This window comes from Hemiscyllium ocellatum, chromosome 20, assembly GCF_020745735.1.
Source record: "Hemiscyllium ocellatum isolate sHemOce1 chromosome 20, sHemOce1.pat.X.cur, whole genome shotgun sequence".
NCBI classification, from domain to species: Eukaryota; Metazoa; Chordata; class Chondrichthyes; order Orectolobiformes; family Hemiscylliidae; genus Hemiscyllium; species Hemiscyllium ocellatum.
The window spans coordinates 8,588,767-8,610,237 of NC_083420.1; the positions used below are offsets into that span (position 1 = coordinate 8,588,767).

Genomic DNA, 21,471 nt, shown 5'->3' on the forward strand with positions numbered 1-21,471 from the left:
TGGTGACACAGCAACCCTGTTCAAATTGGAACTACCTTCCTAACAGTGAATTACTGAACCACATCAATCGCAGCAGTTCATGAAGGCAGCTCAATGCTGGCTCTACCAATGACACCTACAGCCCATGGAAGAGCGTAATAAAAAGTCAGTTTTGCTCTCTGTCTTCTATCCCAGAGGTAAAATGGGAGGGGAAGATCAGCTCCTACCAGACACAAAGACCTTGCTGAAGGTCAACGCATTATTTAGAGACTGGAGGCAGAAAGTTGTCTTTTTTTGACAGCAAGGAGGTGGGAGAGAGAAGCAGGAGAGATTTCGGTTTGCGAGAGGGATGGATTTTCCTGTGCGTCATGTTCTCAAGCGATTTCAGATGTATCCATGAGTTAAAAAGCTAGATTTTATGTGTTGGATGTTCTGAGACCCACTGGGACCCTTCAAGTTCCAACATCTAGGCGCCATATTTAAAAGGTACCCAGAATGCACTTCACTCAACAACACTAACCTCTCCTTAACACCACTCCTATCTAACCCCTGGAGATGTCAGCGACCAGGCGAAAAGTGTCACCACGTTTTTGCCATGCCTCCCAGAAGATCTCCTGAAGGTTGTCCAGGAGAGAAAGGATAGCAAAAAGAGACCATTCTTCTTCACAATGGTGGCTTGGACAGAGGAGACTGTGGTGGTCAGCACCTATGGCCAGTTCCTGCATCACAAGAGGATGTTATAGAGCCATAAACAGCTCAGAAAAAGGTACTTTGAGCCCCATCAAGTTTGTGCCAGTCATAAACAAGCACCTAACTATTCTAATCCCATTTCCAGTTCTTGGCCCACACCTCATATGTCAAGGCATTGTAAGTGCACATCTAAATACTCCTTAAATGAAAGGTGAATCATACCCTTTGCCAGGGTATGTGCCACAATCTACATCATGCTTCATTGCGCTATGAGTTGTCACTGTACAGGACTGTCACACAAGAGGTTGGGTGACAGACATCTCCATCAGATGTCTCATTGGAACCAAATTCTATCATTTTATTGCAGCTACCAATATTAGTAAAAATGGTGATATTATATCGCAGACATCTGTCAGAGTTCACATTTAAAATGCAAAAGGAGCAACACTTGTCTGCAACTCATTGCATCACCAGGCCATTGATTTTTCATGTGTACATCGGACAGGTTTTCAATAAAGGCTTGAGAGGGACAAGAATGGTCCTCAGAGCTCAGCACCCCTTTTAAGTTCAGCCCCATTTACCGGCCTCAGTTAAGTTTGCTGGCATCTGCTACTATGACTGCCTCACTTGGGCAGGCTTGTTGACCCTGGGAGGCTTCACCCCTAATGCTGAAGGACAATGAGGCAGTCTACTGAACATAGAACATGGAACATTATAGCGCAGTACAGCCCCTTTGGCCCTCGATGTTGCACTAACCTGTGAAACCAATCTAAAGCCTATCTATCCTACACTATCCCATTTTCATCTATACGTCTATCCAATGACCATTTAAATGCTCTTAAAATTGGCAAGTCTATGACTGTTGCAGGCAGTGCATTTCACGCCCCTACTACTCTCTGAGTAAAGAAACTACCTCTGACATTTGTCCTATATCTATCACCCCTCAATTTAAAGCCATGCCCCCTCATAATAGCCATCACCATCCAAGGAAAAAGGCTCTCACTGTCCACCCTATCTAACCCTCTGATTATCTTATATGTCTCAATGAAATCACCGCTCAACCTTCTCTCTAACAAAAACAGTGTCAAATCTCTCAGCCTTTCCTCATAAGACTTTCCCCTCCATACCAGGCAGCATCCCAGCAATCTTCCCTGAACCCTTTCCAAAGCTTCCACATCCTTCATATAATGCGGTGACCAGAACTGTATGTAGTACTCCAAGTGTGGCCGAACCAGAGTTTTGTACAGCTGCAGCATGACCTCTTGGCTCCGAAACTCAATCCCTCTACCAATAAATGCTAAAACACTGTACAACCCTATCTTAACAACCCTATCAACCTTTCAGAGATCTATTTACATGGACACCGAGACCTCTCTTCTCATCTACACTACCAAGAATCTTACCATTAGCCCAGCACTCTTTATTCCTGTTGCTCCTTCCAAAGTGAATAACCTCACACTTTTCTGCATTAAACTCCATTTGCCACCTCTCAGCCCAGCTCTGCAGCTTATCTATGTCTCTCTGGAACCTGCAACATCTTTCAGCACTATTCACTGACCCTAGCATCATCTGCAAATTTACTAACCCATCCTTCTATGCCCTCATCCAGGTCGTTTATAAATATAACAAAAAGCAGTTGCCCCAAAACAGATCCTTGCAGTACACCACTGGTAACTGAACCCAGGATAAATATTTCCCATCAACCACCACCCTCTTTAAGCTGATTTATCTGGTGAGGCTTCATCTTTTACAGATGAGGAAGCCCCCCCCCCCCGGGTTAGTGAGGAAGATTGTACCCAGTGGAGCTTAGAGAAAGAAGTCTACCCTGCCAAGTACACACATTGTATGTGCAGGTTTCCTGTTTCGTGCTGACAAGATTGCACTCATGAATAATTCCATTCCATTTGCACGTTAGGTAAATTGGCTGTGTTAATTTGCCCCTTGTGCCCAGGGGTGTGCAGGCTAGGTGGGTTAGCCAATGGAAATGCAGATTTATAGGGATATGTTAGGGGGATGAGGAATGGGTGGGATTGGAGGGTCACTGTGGACTCAATAGGCCGAATGGCCTGCTTCCAACCTGCAGAGATGCTATGATTCTATAAGGCTGGTGATGTGTTAATGAGCAATCATGACATGCTAATGAGTTCATATGAGGTTCTGATAAAACTGGCCTTCCTGAAAGATTCTAAGAAATCAGTAGTGAAAACTTAACCCAACGTCAGGGAAAAGAGATTCTGCCTCTAGCCCAATTTCATTCTCTGCCCACCCTTCCAAACCTTCCAGGGGGATGTGGAGATTTCATGTGTAATCTCTTGTCTCTGCTCACTGAGACTGTACTACTAACTTATGTTTGCACAGAATTCTGCTTCCTAAAGTACTACCTGTACTCAGAGAGCAGCAGCTTCAAATTAATCCTGGTGAAGAGTACCAAAACCTTCACGAATGCAGCCAGCCATGATCCATGAAGATATTGAAGGCAGGAAACACGGGTTCCTGGATTAATGCTGCCTGGGATCTGAGTCAGGCTGCGAGGACGGAAGTAGAATTGCCAACTCAGCTCCGGAACTTCATAAACACATTCAACTAGCCCAGGCGAACACAGAGGTTTCGAGAGAAACTCAGCTGGTTCAGCAGCATCTGTGGAGAGAGAAACAGAGTTAATGATTCAGGTCTGGTATGACTCTTTTTCACAAATGTTTACTCTGTTTCTCACTCACCCCACAGATGGTACCAAACCTGCTGAGTTTCTCCAGCATTTGCTGGGTTTGTTTCAGATTCCCAGCATCTGCATGTTGCTTTCATTCAACAATTCCACCTGCAATGTCCAGTTAACGGCAATGGGTACCTACTGTTTTTATCTCAATTCTACCCTTGGGTACCAAAACATTCTTCACTCTCTTAAAGCAGCACTCTCACGGTCAACTTTTACCATTGCCTTCAGTTTAGGGATGCTTCTAGCTGTACAGTCACATTGATTCCCTAACTACCATAGCACAAAAACCTTTCCTCTACTGTACCAGACTCTTAGCCCTTCACCTCTCCAATGCCAGTTGGTAATGACACACATCTCACAGCTAAGTCTTCTCCTTTGCTTTATTTACTTGCAAGCCAAGTTGGCACACCATACATGCCAAAGGTAGGGAACAAACATGGCTGCATTAAAAACAAGGAGGAAGGTATGGAGCAAATGGGCCCTTGCTCTGCAAGAACTGCATTTCACTATTGTGCATTTCAAAGTGTGTGGACAATGCCTGTTATTTACAAAATGCAAAAAGACAATAAATTGCATTTTGCCCTCGCTCTTTGCTTCTTAAATGCCAATGCCCAGGTCTCCCCAGCCAACTGAAAGACGGTGGTTCAGTGGTTAGACTGCTGCCTCACAGAGCCAGGGACCCAGGTTTGAGTCCACCCTCAGGCGACTGTCTGTGTGGAGTTTGCACATCCTCCCTGTGTCTGTGTACGTTTGCTCCGGGTGCTCTGGTTTCCTCCCACAATCCAAAGATGCGCAGGTTAGGTGAATTGGCTGTAGTGTTCAAGGATGCGTAGGTCAGGTGCATTAGCCAGGGATCAATGTAGAGGAATGGGTCTGGGTGGATTACTCTACAGAAGGTCAGTGTGGATCTGAAGGTTGTTGGGCCGAATGGCCTGTTTCCGCACTGTAGGGATTCTATTTTATTCTTTGAAAGTGAATGGGCAGCAGGAATTGACAGTGAAATGCAGAATGTGACTGTTACTTCTTTGCCTCGTTAAAAATTCTTTCCAAGGATACAGATGTTGCCGGCAAAGCTGACATTTATTGATTATCCCTCAATGTTCTTGATCATAGGGGCTTGCTAAGGCTTTTCAAGGGGCAGCCAAACACATTGTTAATGAAAGGTAGCTGTTCTCAGAGTCTGCTTTCTTCTGCTTTGAAAGTGCTTTGAAACAACGTAGGCCATCCATGTGGCCTGAGACCTTTTTGCCTTTGATTAGCATCTCCCAGTTGTCAGCCCCCTCACAGCCAAATGGGAGCAGTTTTGGCATGTGCCTGTGCTGGAGAAATGAGCTATTACATCAACAACATGACCCAAGGCAGGGGATGGCAGCAGCAGCGAGCAACAGCAGCTGTCCTCTGCTCAGCTACCATCTGCAGCACCGAACAAAGGAGACAAGCACCTTTCAAGGAGCAATGCACCCAGCTCAGGGACTGACGATCCGCTTTCAAGGCACGACCGATGCCTCAGAAAGCAGGTCATTGATGAAGCTCCTGGAACAAAGCCTCCTGCCAAGTGGACTGGAGAGCGGGCACTGCCAGCTGCCACCACATCCCCTGAATTCCTTGGCTCCTGCTTCTTCCAAGCACCTGCCCCGGTGCCATATGCAACATTTAACAATCTGCTATCTACCAGGCAGACGATGCCATGTTAGAGTTTGCCACATCTGTGCAATTTGAGTCTTGGAGTTGGCACACCAGCTAAATCCCAATGGGCCCACAGAATCAGGGACTGTGTGATCGAGGTCCCTTTTGATTCATCTGCAACATTCATCCGTCCGGATGGATTTCACACCATCAATGATCCACGGGAATAAAAGTAAATATATTCATTATTGTTGACGATGATGGATGGCCCCATCAGCAGATCATCATCTACACGGGGATAGCTAGAAATCTGTTGTGATATCCTCATTCCCTGTTCATCAAGACTTTCCCAGATTTTTGCCTTTCCATGACGAATCAGTAATTGGACTTTTTTAAGGAAGGAGCACTCTCTAAGAGATGCTGACGCAACTTGTCGCTGCCATGCAGATACAATATCACTGAAGCCACATGGATCCCAAAAGGCAGACCCTGAGAAAGCCATTGGGGTGCTGAAGGTGCAACGCAGGTGCCCAGACAGAACCAGAGTTTCCAAATTTAACAGCAAAGGTATCCCAGTGCAACATCTGTACAGAAGACTGGTGTGGCAGGAGTCGATGGATCCCTACAGTGTGGAAGCAGGTCACTCAGCCAATCAAATCCTTCCAATGAGCATCTCACTGCTCAAGTCATACAGCACGGAGACAGACCCTCAGTTCAACCAGTCCATGCCGAACATAATCCCAAATGAACTAGTCCCGCCTGAATCAGGACTATGAGTAAAAAGTGAGGTCTGCAGATGCTGGAGATCAGAGCTGAAAATGTGTTGCTGGTTAAAGCACAGCAGGTCAGGCAGCATCCAAGGAACAGGAAATTCGACGTTTCGGGCACATTCCTGATGAAGGGCTTGTGCCCGAAACGTCGAATTTCCTGTTCCTTGGATGCTGCCTGACCTGCTGCGCTTTAACCAGCAACACATTTTCAGCTCTGAATCTTGACTATATCAAATAGGCCATTCGGCCCACATCAACTCTCCGCAGAGCTTCACACCTGATCCATCTCCTACCCTAACCCTACATGTCCCATTACTAATCCACCCAGCCTGTACTTCCCTGGACACTATGGGCAATTTAGCATGGCCAATCCACCCTAACCTGCACATCTTTGGGCAGCAGAAGGAAACCGGAGCACCCGGAGGAAACCCACGCAGACACAGGGAGGATGTGCAAACTCCACACAGTCAGTCGCCTGAGGATGAAATTGAACCTGGTCTCTAGCGCTGTGAGGCAACTGTGCTAACCACTGACCTCCTCCTCCAACTCCCCCCCCCCCGCCCCCATGCTGAGGAAGAGCTGCTCATGATGGGGGTGGGAAGTTTCTTCTGAGGAGTTGCGTGTTCAGAACTGGAGTTCTGAAGAGGAGCAGGAAAATCAATGTTTCAGGCAAAAGCCCTTCATCAGGAATGAGGCTAGGAGCCTCAGAGGTGGAGAGATAAATGGGAGAGGGGTGGTGGGGCGAGGGGGAAGGTAGCTGAGAGTACAATAGGTGGATGGAGATGGGTTAATAGTGATAGGGCAGAGAGGAGGGTGGAGCGGATAGTTGGGAAGGAAGATGGACAGGTGGGACAGGTCATGAGGGCGGTGCTGAAGGTTGGAACTGGGATAAGGTGGGAGGGAGGGGAAATGAGGAAACAGATGAAAGCCACATTGAAGCCATGGGGTTGGAGGGTTCCGAGGCAGAAGATGAGGCATTCTTCCTCCAGGTGTCGGGTGGTAAGGGAGTGACGATGGAGGAGGCCCAGGACTTGTATGTCCTCAGTACAGTGGGAGGGGGAGTTTGGCCACATGGCAGTGGGGTTGGTTGGTATGGTTGTCCCAGTTTCTCCAGCATTTTCTATTTTTGTTTCACATGTCCAACATCATCAGTATTTTAATTTTTAGTTTAAATTTCTGGGGACACAGATTTAAAAACCAAATGGCGAAATTTGAAATCAATAAAAATCTGGAACTAAAAGCTACAACCACTGCTGACTGATGTAAAACCAGGGTGACTCAATGGTTAGCATTGCTGTCTCACAGTGCCAGGCACCGATTATCAATTCCAGCTTTGGGTAACTCTCTGTGTGGAATTTGTATATTCTCCGTGTGTGTGTGTGTGTGTGTGTGTGTGTCTGTGTGTGTGTGTGTGTATGTGTGTGTTTCCTCCGGGTGCTCTGGTTTCCTCCCACAGTCCAAAGATGTGTAGGTTAGGTGGATTGCCCATAGTGTTCAGGAACACCTAAGTTAAGGTGTATTATCCACTGGAAATGCAGGGTTACAGGGATAGGGGGAGGTGGGGGGGTGGTGAGCCTGGGTGCGATGCTCTCTGTGTTGACTTGTCCGGTCAAATGGTCTGTTTCCACACTGTGGGATTTCTACATCTATCTGATTCATTAATGCCCTTACCCAGTTGGGCCTAGATGTGACTCCAGACCCACAGTGTGACTCTAAAGTGGCCTCGAGAACTCATAAGTTCAAGGAGAACTGGGGATGGGCAATAATTGCCTGTGACACCCTTATCTCTTATAAGAATGGTGCAGAAATATTGACAAACTTACAAAAACACCCAATAGATTTCCCCTCATGAAACCTGAAAATCTTAATGTTTCTTTTCCTATTGCGCCAATAAGGTGTTATCCCTCCAGCAGTACTTGGGGCACACTGTTGCTTTCTTCACCTGAGAGCTGAACCATATCTCTCAGAATATGTGCACTGCCTTTGGAAAGGCCGGTAAAATGCCACGTAATTCCTGCTGCTGCTCTCAATCAGTGGCTGAGGTACAGCATCAACGTCTAACCAAGCAGAACCTGGAGGCTCCTGTGCCAATTCTGTCACCGAGCGTCTGGGAGGGCCACTTGCAATTCCGTGCATTCCAACGCTCAGCCGAAAAACACTCTCTCTACCACTCAGAGAGGCAATGACTGGAGGGTCACACCCCCCCCACCCCCCACAGATCATTCCTTTTCTTCAATGTTCTGCCCTCGATGAAAGAGAAACATTGTGTGCAAGAAATAGAACATAAGAATATGAGAGCGAGGAGCAGGAGTAGGCCATTCAGTCCTTTCAGCCTCTCTGCCATTTAATATGATCATGGCTAACCTCATCTCGGCTTCAACCCTACGTTCTTGCCCTCTCTCCAAAACCCTTCAACCTAATATGAATTTAGAAAATCTGCCTACCTCCTCCTTAAATTTACCTAATGTCCCAGTGTCCACTGCATTCTGGGTAGTGAATTCCACAGATTCACGACCCTCCGAGAGCAATAATTTGTCCTTACCTCAATCATCCCTTAGATTTGTCACCCCTTAGCTAAAACCTCTTGTTCCATACTGTCCCACATGAAGAAATATCCACTCTCCATCCACTTTGTCGATCCCCTTTAGCATCGTATGTGACCTCAATTAGATTCCCTCCCATTCTTTAATGGAGAATGGTTTGAAGGACAACGTTTATGGGAGGTAACTGTGAAGGATAGAGTTTGCGATGGCAATAAAATAAAGGTGAGTGTAAGAGGTAGCTGGTCTACTGGAAGGTGCCTTGAGACAGGAATGGATGGAGCTGGAGAAGGCTGGGAATTTACAGTGAGGGGCTTGGCAATTGAATGGGGAATGTCTGCCTCAGTGAAGTAGGGAGTCTCAGATGGCTTCGTACCCATGATTGGCATCCAAGGAACACGAAATTCGACGTTTCGGGCATAAGCCCTTCATCAGGAATGAGGAAAGTATGTCCAGCAGGCTAAGATAAAAGGTAGGGAGGAGGGACTTGGGGGAGGGGCGATGCACCTATCACATCTCCATCACCCCTCCCCCAAGTCCCTCCTCCCTACCTTTTATCTTAGCCTGCTGGACATACTTTCCTCATTCCTGATGAAGGGCTTATGCCCGAAATGGCGAATTTCCTGTTCCTTGGATGCTGCCTGACCTGCTGTGCTTTTCCAGCAACACATTTTCAGCTCTGATCTCCAGCATCTGCAGACCTCACTTTCTCTTCGTACCCATGACCCCAAGGGCCTACACTTCTGCTTCTCAGTTGCTTCCAGCCACACTTGCTTGACCTTAACATACTTATCAGCTGAGAACAACAGTTCCCCACAGGTGCCCCAAAGATCTGGGGACAGAACTCCTACATCTGTCAGTGGGGTTGGCCCTCTTCCTTAACAAAGGAGTCAATCTGTCCCTCCAGTCAGGTGTCTATAGTCACTCACATAGCTCCAATTATCAGGAAATCAATACTTAGGATGCTAAGGCCCTAGTTGTGTTAAAGAACCCTGGTGAAACCCACCCTGTTACCTGTTTGCTGTCAATTCCTGTTTAGAGTAGGCCCAAACATTAAAATTCAGCCTCATCCTATTAGGTGTAAAAGTTCCCCAGGTCAGAAAAGGGTCACAGATCAGTAGTGGCAGTTGTTTAGTTTGGTCAATCTTTTAATGGAAGTTCATGGAATTTTATGTTTTACCTCAAGATGTATAGAGTGTAAGAGGCGTAAGTCACTGTTGAGGCTTACAAGACCTCATTGTGTTTACCATTGAATCTGCCACACTGCAGCAAGAATTTTAATGCCTTAGGGAGAGTACAGTGCTGATTCACTGTGATGCTGCTTGGAATGAGGAACTACAAATATTTAAATAAACATGAGAAACGGGATCTTTCTCGTGAAAGCATTTTAAAATACGAGGTGATACGATTGAAGTGTTTAGGTGACTCGAGGTGTCAGGTTGATAGACGATTCTTGACTCTTGGGGTTCAAGAATGAAAGAGCGTGGGTTCAAGACTGACTGTGGAATATCTGAAGCAGAGAACAGGTAAAATTCCTTCTTACACAGTGAGTTATGAGTCTGTGGAATTCACTTCCAAACTTAGCAGTCAAGACAGAAGCCAGATCCGTATTAAAGATTACGTTGGTAAATGGAAAAAGAAAAAGGATTTGAAGGGAAATGGGAATTTGGAGGATAAATGTAATTTGTTCTGGCTGCCATAGTGCTATAGTATCTCTGCATTTCTATGTACATTGTTTGTCATTCTAATTACTGATCTATGGTCTTGATTTGCCTGCAGCGAATTTGAGAAATGTCTACACATAGCTCCAGTGACATCAAGCCTCCCTGCATGCCCAGGAACGGACTAGTCAAGATTCCAGCCCAGTCCAATGGATTAGGATCAGCCAGTATCACCAAAGGAACCCCTGCCGCTAAAAACCGACTGTGCCAGTCCTCATCAATTCCAACAGTACTCCCCCCATCTCTACCTAACCACAGTGAACTGGCTTCACTAACCCAAGCAGCACACGGACCCTCCTCATCTCTGTGTGGGCTGACTGACTCGATTCCACTGGAACCAAACTCTAACAAGGTCTTGCAAAGTACATGCCAGCCATCAGGGTCCAAACGAAAACTGTCGCTGTCTTCAATGGAAGGACAATTGCCTATATTGGATGAGAAGATCATCAACCGACTCTTCTGGTACTTTTCCTCATGTGAAAGATGTGTTTTGGCGCAGGTCTGTAAAGTATGGAGAAAGGTCTTGTATCAGGTCAAGTTCTGGGAAGGCATCACACCCATTCTCCATGCAAAAGAGTTGTACAATATCCTTCTCAATGGGGAAAAGGAGTTTGTCAACCTGCAAGGATTCGCCATCCGTGGCTTTGATTCTTTCTGCCTGATTGGAGTCTCTGATCTGGACATCTGTGAGTTTATAGACAACTACCCTCTGTCCAAAAAAGGTGTGAGATCAGTGAGCTTGAAAAGATCGACGATCACTGACGCAGGACTTGAGGTGAGACATCAATATCCTTGTTATTACCAATCCCCAGCACCCTGTGGTAATCTTATCCCCCTGCAATCTCAATTCCAATTTTCTACAGCTTAACCTCCCATTTTGTGGGCCACTTGTAGAGTAAATTGCTGTCCAGAAAAGGACAATGTTCAAGATCCCACCCCCTGAATGGCATAGTGGCTCATGGCTAGCACTACTGCCTCACAGCACCAGGGACCCAGGTTTGATTCCAGACTCGGGCAACTGTCTGTGTGGAGTTTGCTCATTCTCCCCGTGTCTGTGTGGGTTTCCTTCGGGTGCTCCGGTTTCCTCCCACAGTCCAAAAATGTGCAGGTTAGGGTGAATTGGCCCAGCTAAATTGCCCATAGTATTCAGGGGTGTGTAGGTTAGGTGCGTTTGTGGAGGATAAAGGCAGGGGCATGGGTCTGGATGAGATATTCTTCAGAGGGTTGGTGTAGATCTTTTGGGGCCGTAGGGCCTGTTTCCCTGCTGTAGGGACTCTACATACTTGAACGTTAACCATTTGGTCTTGAGTTGTTTTGCAGTGGCCAGGGGGGTGAAAGGAAAGAGACTCACAATAAATAATACCACTAAACATTTACTCGTGGCTGGCTGAAATGTTTTTCTATTTTATTATAAAATATTTACTTTTAATTATAATTTAAAAAGTTATAATTATTTTAAAATCGATAAGATTAAGCTGCTGTCTACACAGGAGCATTTTGGAAATGTTGCTAAGAGAACTGGCACAGACCCAACATGAAACTAGCTCAAGGGATACTGAAACAAGTCTTGCTGCAGTCAAATGCTTCGGGCACACATTCCAACAATACTTTCGTTTTCCCAGTTCTATTTCCAGCGCTTGGGTGGGTGATCTGCAACCCAAAACAGGCCCAGGATATTTTAACTCTGAGACCTCTCGATAATGTGTTTGCCAAGTTTCTCATTGAACTGACTTGACCAGGAATATATCCACTTCCGGCGAGACCGTTTCCCACAGATCAGCCCAGCGGTATATTTAAAGTAGGAACGCGTCTCTTCAAGTGGGGTTACTTCCCTTGTGGCTCATTTCATTTCCAAGGTGCTGGAGAAAGATCTTTCTTTGAATTGCGTCACTGACCCAGGCCCTCAGAAGCCTCTGTGGGGACATGTGCCCAAGAAAGAGTTTCCTAAATGGTTGCCAAACACTGTATCCGCAAGGAGAGAATTCAGTGGTCATGAGTTCCAGGACTGTCATTCCCAGGACCTGGAAGAAATAGATCAGTGACCTACAGGAGGGACGAGAGTGAGTATTACTCTTTATTTATTCCCTACGCTGTCCATATCATTTGACAGCAGTCCTTCACACTTTCCTCCAATCTACGGTAATAATTCCCCACCTGTATGACATTGTTCACCATCCAACTGTAACACCCAGGTGAGATTTCCCAATTTGTTCTGGTGCTTAATGGATTCTCCAAAAAATTAAACTCCCGGGTGAGGAGGAAATAAACTTCCTCCCCTTTATTCACCACCACCCTGCCACCACCACCATCTTCTCCCCCACCCCGACCCACCTCCCCAACCCCCAACCCTGACAAATTGGTTGCAACAAGGTTAATTTACAACCACATCCCTTCCCTCTCCCAAATCAAATTAATTCTGTTTAGATGGAGCCAATTTAACCTGGCTGTTTTAAAACCAACATGAAGAGTGAATTTATTGATCACTACATGAGAAGAATTAATAACACAATACAGATTAGAAATGGGAGGTGAGTCCAAAAAGAAATAAGTGTTTAGAATTACGCATCTGTCTCTGAATAGTTCATGAAGAATGGGCAGTTGCATGTTGAGGCAGTTGCAATGGCACTGCACTGATAGCTTTGATGTTAATAATTGATCATTCAGGATTTTTATTTTGTAGATTGGTTGAGGTTCTCTTGTCCAGATTCCTTTTGACCTTGACAGAATTCCAGCATTCAGGGTGAGAGAGAGTCTCTCTGAATCCAACACCAGGGTGACTGGGGGATAGTTCTTCCACTTCACAGCAACCACTCAACCACAAACTGGTGGTACATATAAGACCATTTAGTCCCATTAGTGCACTCCAGTAAAACTGAAACTAGCTTTTTAACCTCTGTCCTTGTGTATTCTTCAAAGAGAAAAACACAAAGTGGCATGCTGTTGATGAGGGATGGTCATCACCTCTACTATCTTTGTAGTCACAAAAAATCACAGCCCAGTCTATTGTGACTTGACTTTTCCCCCTTTGTTGTTGGAACTTCCAATTGCATCTATAGGTGTGACATTTCAAGGGTCTTTCTCTCTCTTTCCAGACAGCCACTTGACTCTCATCTAGAGCCAAGCAACCAATATGCCCTCTCATTACTTAGAGATGCTCACATGTCCCCCGCTTCCTCCATATCGATTGTGAATAACATTTTCCCTCTCTCACTAACCTATAGTCACGAGCTCCAACCCTGAATCATTCCCAACTTCACAATCTGCAAACGTACAGCTCATTCAGCAGCACTTCATCTTGTTTAGCTCTCATTCCTGTGCACATCCCTTCATCTCTGTGTTCTCTTTCTTATTGACCTCTCACTACGTCTCCCACTGTCTCTCTGCAAGAGAAATGAAAAAGCTTTAGGGGAAGGATTAGAATAGGACCAATTGTTTTCATGATCCTGTAGCAGTGACTTATAGATATCTGTGACCCAGACAGAGTGTGTGGCAGGGGTATTTTGATACCAGAAATTTCATTGAACAGTGTCTCTGATAGTGACTTGCCTCTCTTTCATGAAGTCCTGGAAAAGTGCATGCAGCATTGAATCAGTTTCAACACATTAATCTACATTGAGAATACCTTTGTCTTCTGCAACTCTGTAGCTTCCAAATGCCAACGTAACTATTGTCCCTTTTCTCTTTCCTCTAGACAGCCAGTTCCTCGGAGACGGATAATCTTCCTTAGCAGGCACAGTCATGCACCCCATCCCACCCATGCATCAGCACAGAGATTGACATGAGGGAGAGAGTTAGAGTGATCTGTACAGTGAGCACTACAGCACAAAGGTTGATCGTAGTGGCAAGACCTGCCTGAGAGAGACCTTGCTGGTGTGTGAGGTGTTCTCTTGGGTTCTGTATTGACTGCTGGCCTTATTTGAACAATTGGAGGAGAATTTGCCATGGGGTTGCTCTTCCAGGCCTGGACATACAAAGGACAACCCAAGTGGTGGCTTCACAAATAGAGTAGAGTTTTGCAGCTTAGAATAGAATGGCCACCTCCAGGGACAGTGTGTTCACACCCTTACAGCATCATTCCATGTTTGGGTGCTTTGCTGTGGAGACTCTCAGGTGATTGCCTTTGTAGATGCTGGAGTGTTCCACTTTAGAGAGATAAGCATTGAAGTGGCAGATGTCTATCTTGGAGGCGTTGATGAGACACAGGGGTAGGAGCTTTCAAGAGGTGTTCACCTTCTGTACTTTGCCACAAATAGGTGGCGATGTTGCACCCCATTCCCTTGGAGATAGCAGGTGTGGCTCGTACATATCGCTCATTCTCAGGATGTCCGCGTGTTTGACCCTGCACCACACCCTCAGTCGATACCCAGCAGAGGTTAAAGTGACGCCACCTGCAACTGTGTCTTCTTGGGTTCAGGCAGCTAGGAGTCATTGGCCATCTCAATGGCCCCCAGACTGAACAACAATAACTCTATACCAATTGGGATGAAGATAATGGGAGGAGTAGCTGGTAGGGAGCACAGAATAAGGCATTTTTTGATGAAGAAAGACACTACAGGCTTAGGACTTCGGTGTTTAAAAATGTGAGTTCAATCATCTGAAATGAAATCATGCTGGATGCTGAGGAATGACATTATAGAGGTTTATAAAATCATGAGGGGTATGCATAGGGTGAATAGCAAAGGGCCTTTTCCAACAGTAAGGGAGTTCAAAACTAGAGGGTATAGGTTTAAGGTGAAAGGGGAAAGATTTAAAAGGGACCTGAGGAGCAACTTTTTCCACACAGAGTGTGGTGTGTGTATGGAATGAGCTGCTAGAGGAAATGGTGGAATCCCTACAGTGTGAAAGCAAGCCATTCAGCCCAAACTGACCCTCTGAAGAGCATCCCACCCAGACCCACCCCATTCCTTCAATCCCACATTGCCCTTGATTAACCCACTTAGCCTGCACCTAATCCCTGAATACAATGGGCAATTTAGCTTAGCCAATGCACCACACCTGCACACCTTTGGGAGGAATCCCACAGAGAACATGCAAACTCCACACAAATGTTTGCCTGAGGTCGGGATTGAACCCAGATCCCAGGCATTGTGAGGCAGCAATGAACTGCTGTGCTAGAAGAGGTACAATTACAACATTTGAAAGACTTTTGTCTGGGTAGATGGGAAGGAAAGGTTTCGAGGGTAATGGGCCAAATGCCAGCAAATGGGACTAGTTCAGTTTGAGATACTTAGTCAGTCTAGATGAGTTGGACCAAAGCGACTGCCTCTGTTTATGAGGAATTGGTGGTCTGCTCAATGCCACTGCACACTTGAAGATGTAGGCATTGTAGGTATGTAAGAGGTAAAAACATACTTTCAAGGACATCGATAAAGATGGTACCACAATCCATCAGATTTTGGCCCTGCTGTACTTTTTGATTCTCCAGATGTGTATGAAAGCACCTTTGTCTACAAACCCTTGGGCTCCAGGCATCCCTGCTTACTCACTGTCTTCCAATTAACTAAGATACTGCTGTTCTTCATCCAGTTGTTCCTCTATCTAGACCAAAGGAAAAGCAAGAACACCTTAATTAGAGTAAGGCAAAGCTTAGAAATCCTTTGGCAATTTACTAACCTAAAAAAGCACTGCGATGTTTAACCATCCAAATGACTTTAAGTGAGTACTCCTTTAAATTCTCTTTCCGGTCATTAAAAGGGCAGAAAATAACACCAGAGTCCCAAAAATATCATGGGGACCTTAATTTGAAAACATTGATCAACACACACAAGTTTCTAGCTTCTGAGCATCGGGGTGACATTTGTTTTATATACATTAGATTTGATTCCTTACAGTGTGGGAACAGACCCTTCGGCCCAACAAGTCCACACCAACCCTCCGAAGAGTAACCCGCCCAGACCCATTTCCCTCTCACCAATGCACCTAACACAATGGGCAATTTAGCATGGCCAATCCACCTGACCTGCATATCTTTGGATTGTGGGAGGAAACCAGAGCACCTGAAGGAAACCCACACAGACACGGGGAGGATGTGCAAACTCCACAAAGACATTTGGCTGGTTCGCACAGTTAGTTCATAGACTGGTTTGAGACACAGTGATACCAAGGTGTGGATTCAACCTCAACTCTCACCTGAGATATGGTGAGTCTCAGGTTTAACTCAGTTGTCTGTCTGTCTCTCTGTCTAATGAGGGAGCAGCCTATGGTCCTCTGTTTTTCTGGAGACTTTTCACTTTCAAATCAGGAATAGGATTCTAAGTGAATTTCTGTACTTTCAATGTACACATCTGCCTCAAACTGCTGACAGGATAGAGTTAAAGTTAACTCTTTGTTCCAAAAATGCCTGCTTGTATTATTTAAGTCCTTACAAATGGATGAAAATTGAACAAAATTGATCATGCTGCAAAAGTTAGAATTCTCATTGAACAACTATTCAGTTGATTTTCATTAATTACTAGATGGGTATTAATGTGAATAGCGTTTTACATCAACAGCTGTCAAATGAAAACTTTGTTGGTAAATCCTGTTCCAGATCTACAAAACTCAATGCAAACTGCAAACAATTTAAAAAGCACTTCATGAATATATTTTGTGATCATTGAGTTGAAATCATTAACGATTGATAGTTTAGTCATGTGCCATTTCTATTTCTTACTTGAAATTCTTATTTTACCTTCATTGTTTGTGTAATTACCTTTTACTATGAATTTGAAGTTTCATTTGGTGTCATTGCCTGTGAATGTTAATGTCCAGGTGTTTTTGTAAATCAACTTCTGCTGAATACAGCGTTGACTTATTTGAGTAGGAGAAAGTGAGGACTGCAGATGCTGGGTATCAGAGCTTAAAAATGTGTTGCTGGAAAAGCGCAGCAGGTCAGGCAGCATCAAAGGAGCAGGAGAATCGACGTTTTGGGCATGAGCCCTTCTTCAGGAATGAGGAGGGTGTACCCAGCAGGCTAAGATAAAAGGTAGGGAGGAGGGACTTGTGGGAAGGGCGTTGGGAATGCGATAGGTGGAAGGAGGTTAAGGTGAGGGTGATAGGCCGGAGAGGGGGTGGGGGCGGAGAGGTCAGGAAGAAGATTGCAGGTCAAGAAGGCGGTGCTGAGTCTGAGGGTTGGGACTGAGAAAAAGTGGGGGAAGGGGAAATGAGGAAGCTGGAGAAATCTGCATTCATCCCTTGTGGCTGGAGGGTTCCTAGGCGGAAGATGAGTCGCTCTTTCTCCAGGCGTCGTGTTGCCATGGTCTGGCGATGGAGGAGGCCAAGGACCTGCATGTCCTTGGCAGAGTGGGAGGGGGAGTTAAAGTGTTCAGCCACGGGGCGGTTGGGTTGGTTGGTGCGATATCCCAGAGGTCCTTGGCCTCCTCCATCGCCAGACCAAGGCAACACGATGCTTGGAGGAAGAGCAACTCATCTTCCGCCTAGGAATCCTCCAACCACAAGTGATGAATGCAGATTTCTCCAGCTTCAAGCAACTTTCCATCTGTTTGTCTCACACTCTACAATATCCCAGCTGGAATATTTTTCAACTACAAAACTTAAAAGTAGAACAAAGCAGTGAACTTTTCCTGATTTTGTTTTACTATATAGGAGTATTCCATGAATCCAACATTCCCACAGGCCTCGAACCTCACATTCAAGAACATTTTGAACATCTACATCAATATTCCCAAAACTTTTCCAATTGTTACCCCATATCAATATTTGAATTTTTTTTACAATCCTCAGTGAGAATGTGAAGGACAGGACTGTGGCTGTTATAATAATGTTAAAGTTCCATAGTGAACTAACATTTCAGCCCATGACCCCACTTGGGGTCCTAACTCTCATTTTGGCAAGTCCTGCTCAATATCCTTCAGGAATTCTGAAGTCTGGCATTTATACATCCTTCAGATCTTCAGGTTGCTATATGCTTCATACCATACATCAGAAATTGAATATTCCAACAGGTATGGTACAAATCCAATACTTGTTTGGATCCAATAGCACAAGTCTAAACTTCCTCAAGCCCAGCATCATTAATGCACTATCTTGTCAGATCCAACATTACAAATCCAATATCCTCTGAATATAGTCACAAAACCAATACTCCTTTATATCCTACCTTGCATCGGAAGATTTACTCTGTGCACCATGGGTCAGGATATCTTAGACCTGTTTATATATTTTTTAAAAGTCTATACTGTTGTCACTTGACAGGTACATAAGAATTTGTTCCCCCTCTGGTACTTTGAAGTAAAATTGGATAAATGATGCTGTAACATAACTGGAAAAGGAATTCCCTACTGTGTATCTATAGTATTGTTAACAGCTGCTGGTCAATTGAAAGTTGCCATTCAATTCTGGAGGTGAAGGTGGTGAATATAAAACCATTTGCACTGATGCCTAAGCTGAAACACCTCAGAGATGATTTAAAACTGAAAATGCTGCCACAGTGCAAAGAGAAAGCATAGGGCAATATTTCAGCTGAAGACCCATCATTCTGTATCTAAAATGTTAGGCTTTCTTCAATTTCTCAAATGTTGATGGCCCAGTTCTAAATCCATGTAGTTTTCTGTTATGAGTTCAGATTTGTATTTTCAACAATTAATTTTTAAAAGAGAACACTAATCAGAGAGGTTTCCATTAACCTATGCATAATACTCCATGGATCATCTGACAGGTCTACATTGAAGTAATTATAGTCTTTCAGGTTTAAACTATTATCATTTCATCACCTTAGACTAGCGTTGCAATGGGTTCCATTTTTACTGGGACTATGATAGATATTCCATTGGACAATGTATTGTTGTCAGTGAGGACTGGTTTATTTTAGCTCAGTCTTGTAGTTCAAATCATTTCAGTAAACTGTTGGATTTGATTGAGTGACTTTAAATGAATAAATACATATATACATAAAGATCATAGTATAACAATATAAAGCTAAATCATTTATTTGGAAAGGTCAACAACTGTGCACAAGATGGAAAAAAACTTTTAATTATTAAAAAAATCACAAAATAATTGTGAAATCCTTCAAGAAGGACCTTCAAATAGTAATTCGTTTTATGCATGCTGCATATTCTGTGTGTAGCTGCATCATGTTTAGTCCTGAACACTGTATGCATGTCCCCATCTTTATGTACAGATAGTTATGAATGCATCTCTCCTCCATGAACAGTGTATCTCTCCCCAGGTACAATGGATCTCTCCTCATGTACAGTGTATCTCTCCCCAGGTACAGTGTGTCTCTCCCTAGGTACAATGTATCTTTCCCCATGTACAGTGTACCTCTTACCATTTACAGTGTATCTCTCCCCAAGCTATAGTGTATCTCTCACCATGTACAATGTATCTCTCCCCATGTACAGTGTATCTCTCACCCATGTACAGTATCTCTCTCTCCCCAGATGCAGTGTATCTCTCCCTGGGTACACTTGCCTAATTAAACTCCATCTGCCAAGTTTTGTCCACACACTCAGCCCAACAAACCACCTTGTAGAGTCCTAATGTTCTCAGCAAAAATGTTTTTGCATTTTTTTTTCAAATTTGGACACATTACATCTTGCCCCCTTCAGCAAGAATTAAAGCAGATAATAAATAATGGAGGCTCTTGAACTGATTCTTGTAGTAGTCCACTGGTTATATCTTTCCAACCTGAAACAGACCTATTAATCCCAATTTCCTGTCTTCTGTGTATTAACCAATTCTCCATCTATATAGTATGTTATCCCCCAATACTGTGACATCAGATCTAACCTTTTATGTGACACATTACTGAATAATGTCTGGAAATCCAAATGTATTAAATTTACCAGTTCCCCTTTATCAACTCTGCTTGCTATATTCTCAAAGAACTTTAGCAAATTTGTCGAACATAATGCTCCTTTTACAAAACCATGTCGTTTCTGATTGCATTAAACTTTTCCAAATGTCGTATTATTTCTTCTTTAATTATGGACTCTAACATTTTCCCAATGATAGATGCGAGGTTATAATTTCTTGTTTCCTGCCTTCCTCCCCTTCTTGAACAGGGGCATCACATTAATGGTTTTCCAATCCAGTGGAACTCTCCCTGAATCCAGTGAGTTCTGGAATATTTTGACCATCCACTATCTCTGCAGACACTTCCTGTAAAACAATTGGATCCAGGTTATCAGGACCTTGTGACTTAGATTAGCTTACCTACAGTGTGGAATCAGGCCCTTCCGCCCAATCAGTGCACACCGACCCTCCGAAGATTAACCCACCCAAACCCATTTCTCTCTGACTAATGCACCTAACACTATGGGCAGTTTAGCATGGCCAATTCACCTGACCTGCACATCTCTGGACTGTGGGAGGAAACCCATACAGACGCAGGGAGAATATGCAAACTGCACACAGACAGTCACCCAAGGCTGGAATCGATCCTGGGACCTGGTGCTGTGAGGCAGCTGTGCTAACTACTGAGCCACTGTGCCACCCAGTGGCTCAGTATCTGTGACTTGTCTGCCTTCAGTCCTATTGGCTGGTCAAATACTTTGTCCCTTGTAATAGAATCTTTTCTCCCATTAACACTTTGCTTATCTTTTTTTTTTGGGGGGGTGTTGATAGTATCCTCCAGCGTGAAGCCAATCTAAAGCATTGATTTAAATTACCTGCCATTTCCCTGTTCCCCATTATTGATTCTTTATTTGCATCCTCAAAGGTTCCTGCACTCAGATTGGCTACTCTTTTTCTTTGTATATATCTGTAGAAGCTCTTACTGTTTATTTTTATTTTTCATTTACTGTCAGCATCAATTTATCCCTCTTTATTAGCTTTTTACTTATCCACTACTACTTCATAAAATAAAAATTTCCATTCTTCTGGCCTATCAAAGGTGTTTGCCATTTTATATATTTTGTTTTGTTTAGATACTTCCCTTAACCATCTTTAATAACCACAGATGGTTCACTCTTCTCATCAGTCCTTCTTTTTGGCAATATTTATTCTTTTGCTTAGCAACATGAAATGCCTTGATTGCTACTCTTATCATTGACCTTCCCTTAAGCTATGTTCCTAGCCCACTTTAAACAATTCTTTCTTCATACCTCTATAATGGCCAATTTAGAACACTGATTTCAGACCCAAATTGCTCACCCTCAAGCTGAATTTGAAAGGCTACCATATTGTGATTGCTACTTCTTAAAGGATCCTTAACCATACAGCAACTTACTAGTCCTACCTCATTACACATTACTATGCCTAAAATAACCTGTTCCTGGGTAAGTTCTGCAATGTAGTGCTCTAAGAAGCAATCCCTGATGCATTCTACAAATTCATCTTCCATTTTACCAGTCTGGTTTGTTCAGTCAATATGCATGTTAACTCACCCATGACAATTTTAGGGTCCTTCTTAAATGTTTCCCTTATTTACTGATTTATACTTTGTCCTACAGAGAGAAAATTCTTCAGGAGCCTATGGTTAACTCCCA

General features: G+C 44.2%; 1 protein-coding gene across 3 annotated transcripts in view; it reads left to right on the forward strand.

The window, feature by feature from the left end:
• The window catches only part of fbxl16 (F-box and leucine-rich repeat protein 16), a 175,278-nt gene that overhangs the window by 50,982 nt on the left and 102,825 nt on the right, over window positions 1–21,471 (forward strand). For 2 of the 3 annotated variants that reach the window (XM_060840473.1, XM_060840476.1), the window contains exons 1-2: window positions 9,608–9,844; window positions 10,098–10,814. In XM_060840473.1, coding sequence (XP_060696456.1) covers window positions 10,110–10,814 — 705 coding nt within the window. In that variant the 5' untranslated portion in view covers window positions 9,608–9,844; window positions 10,098–10,109. Of the gene's footprint in view, window positions 1–9,607; window positions 9,845–10,097; window positions 10,815–21,471 lie in introns of those variants that run through there. The other variant, XM_060840475.1, reaches the window with a different exon arrangement.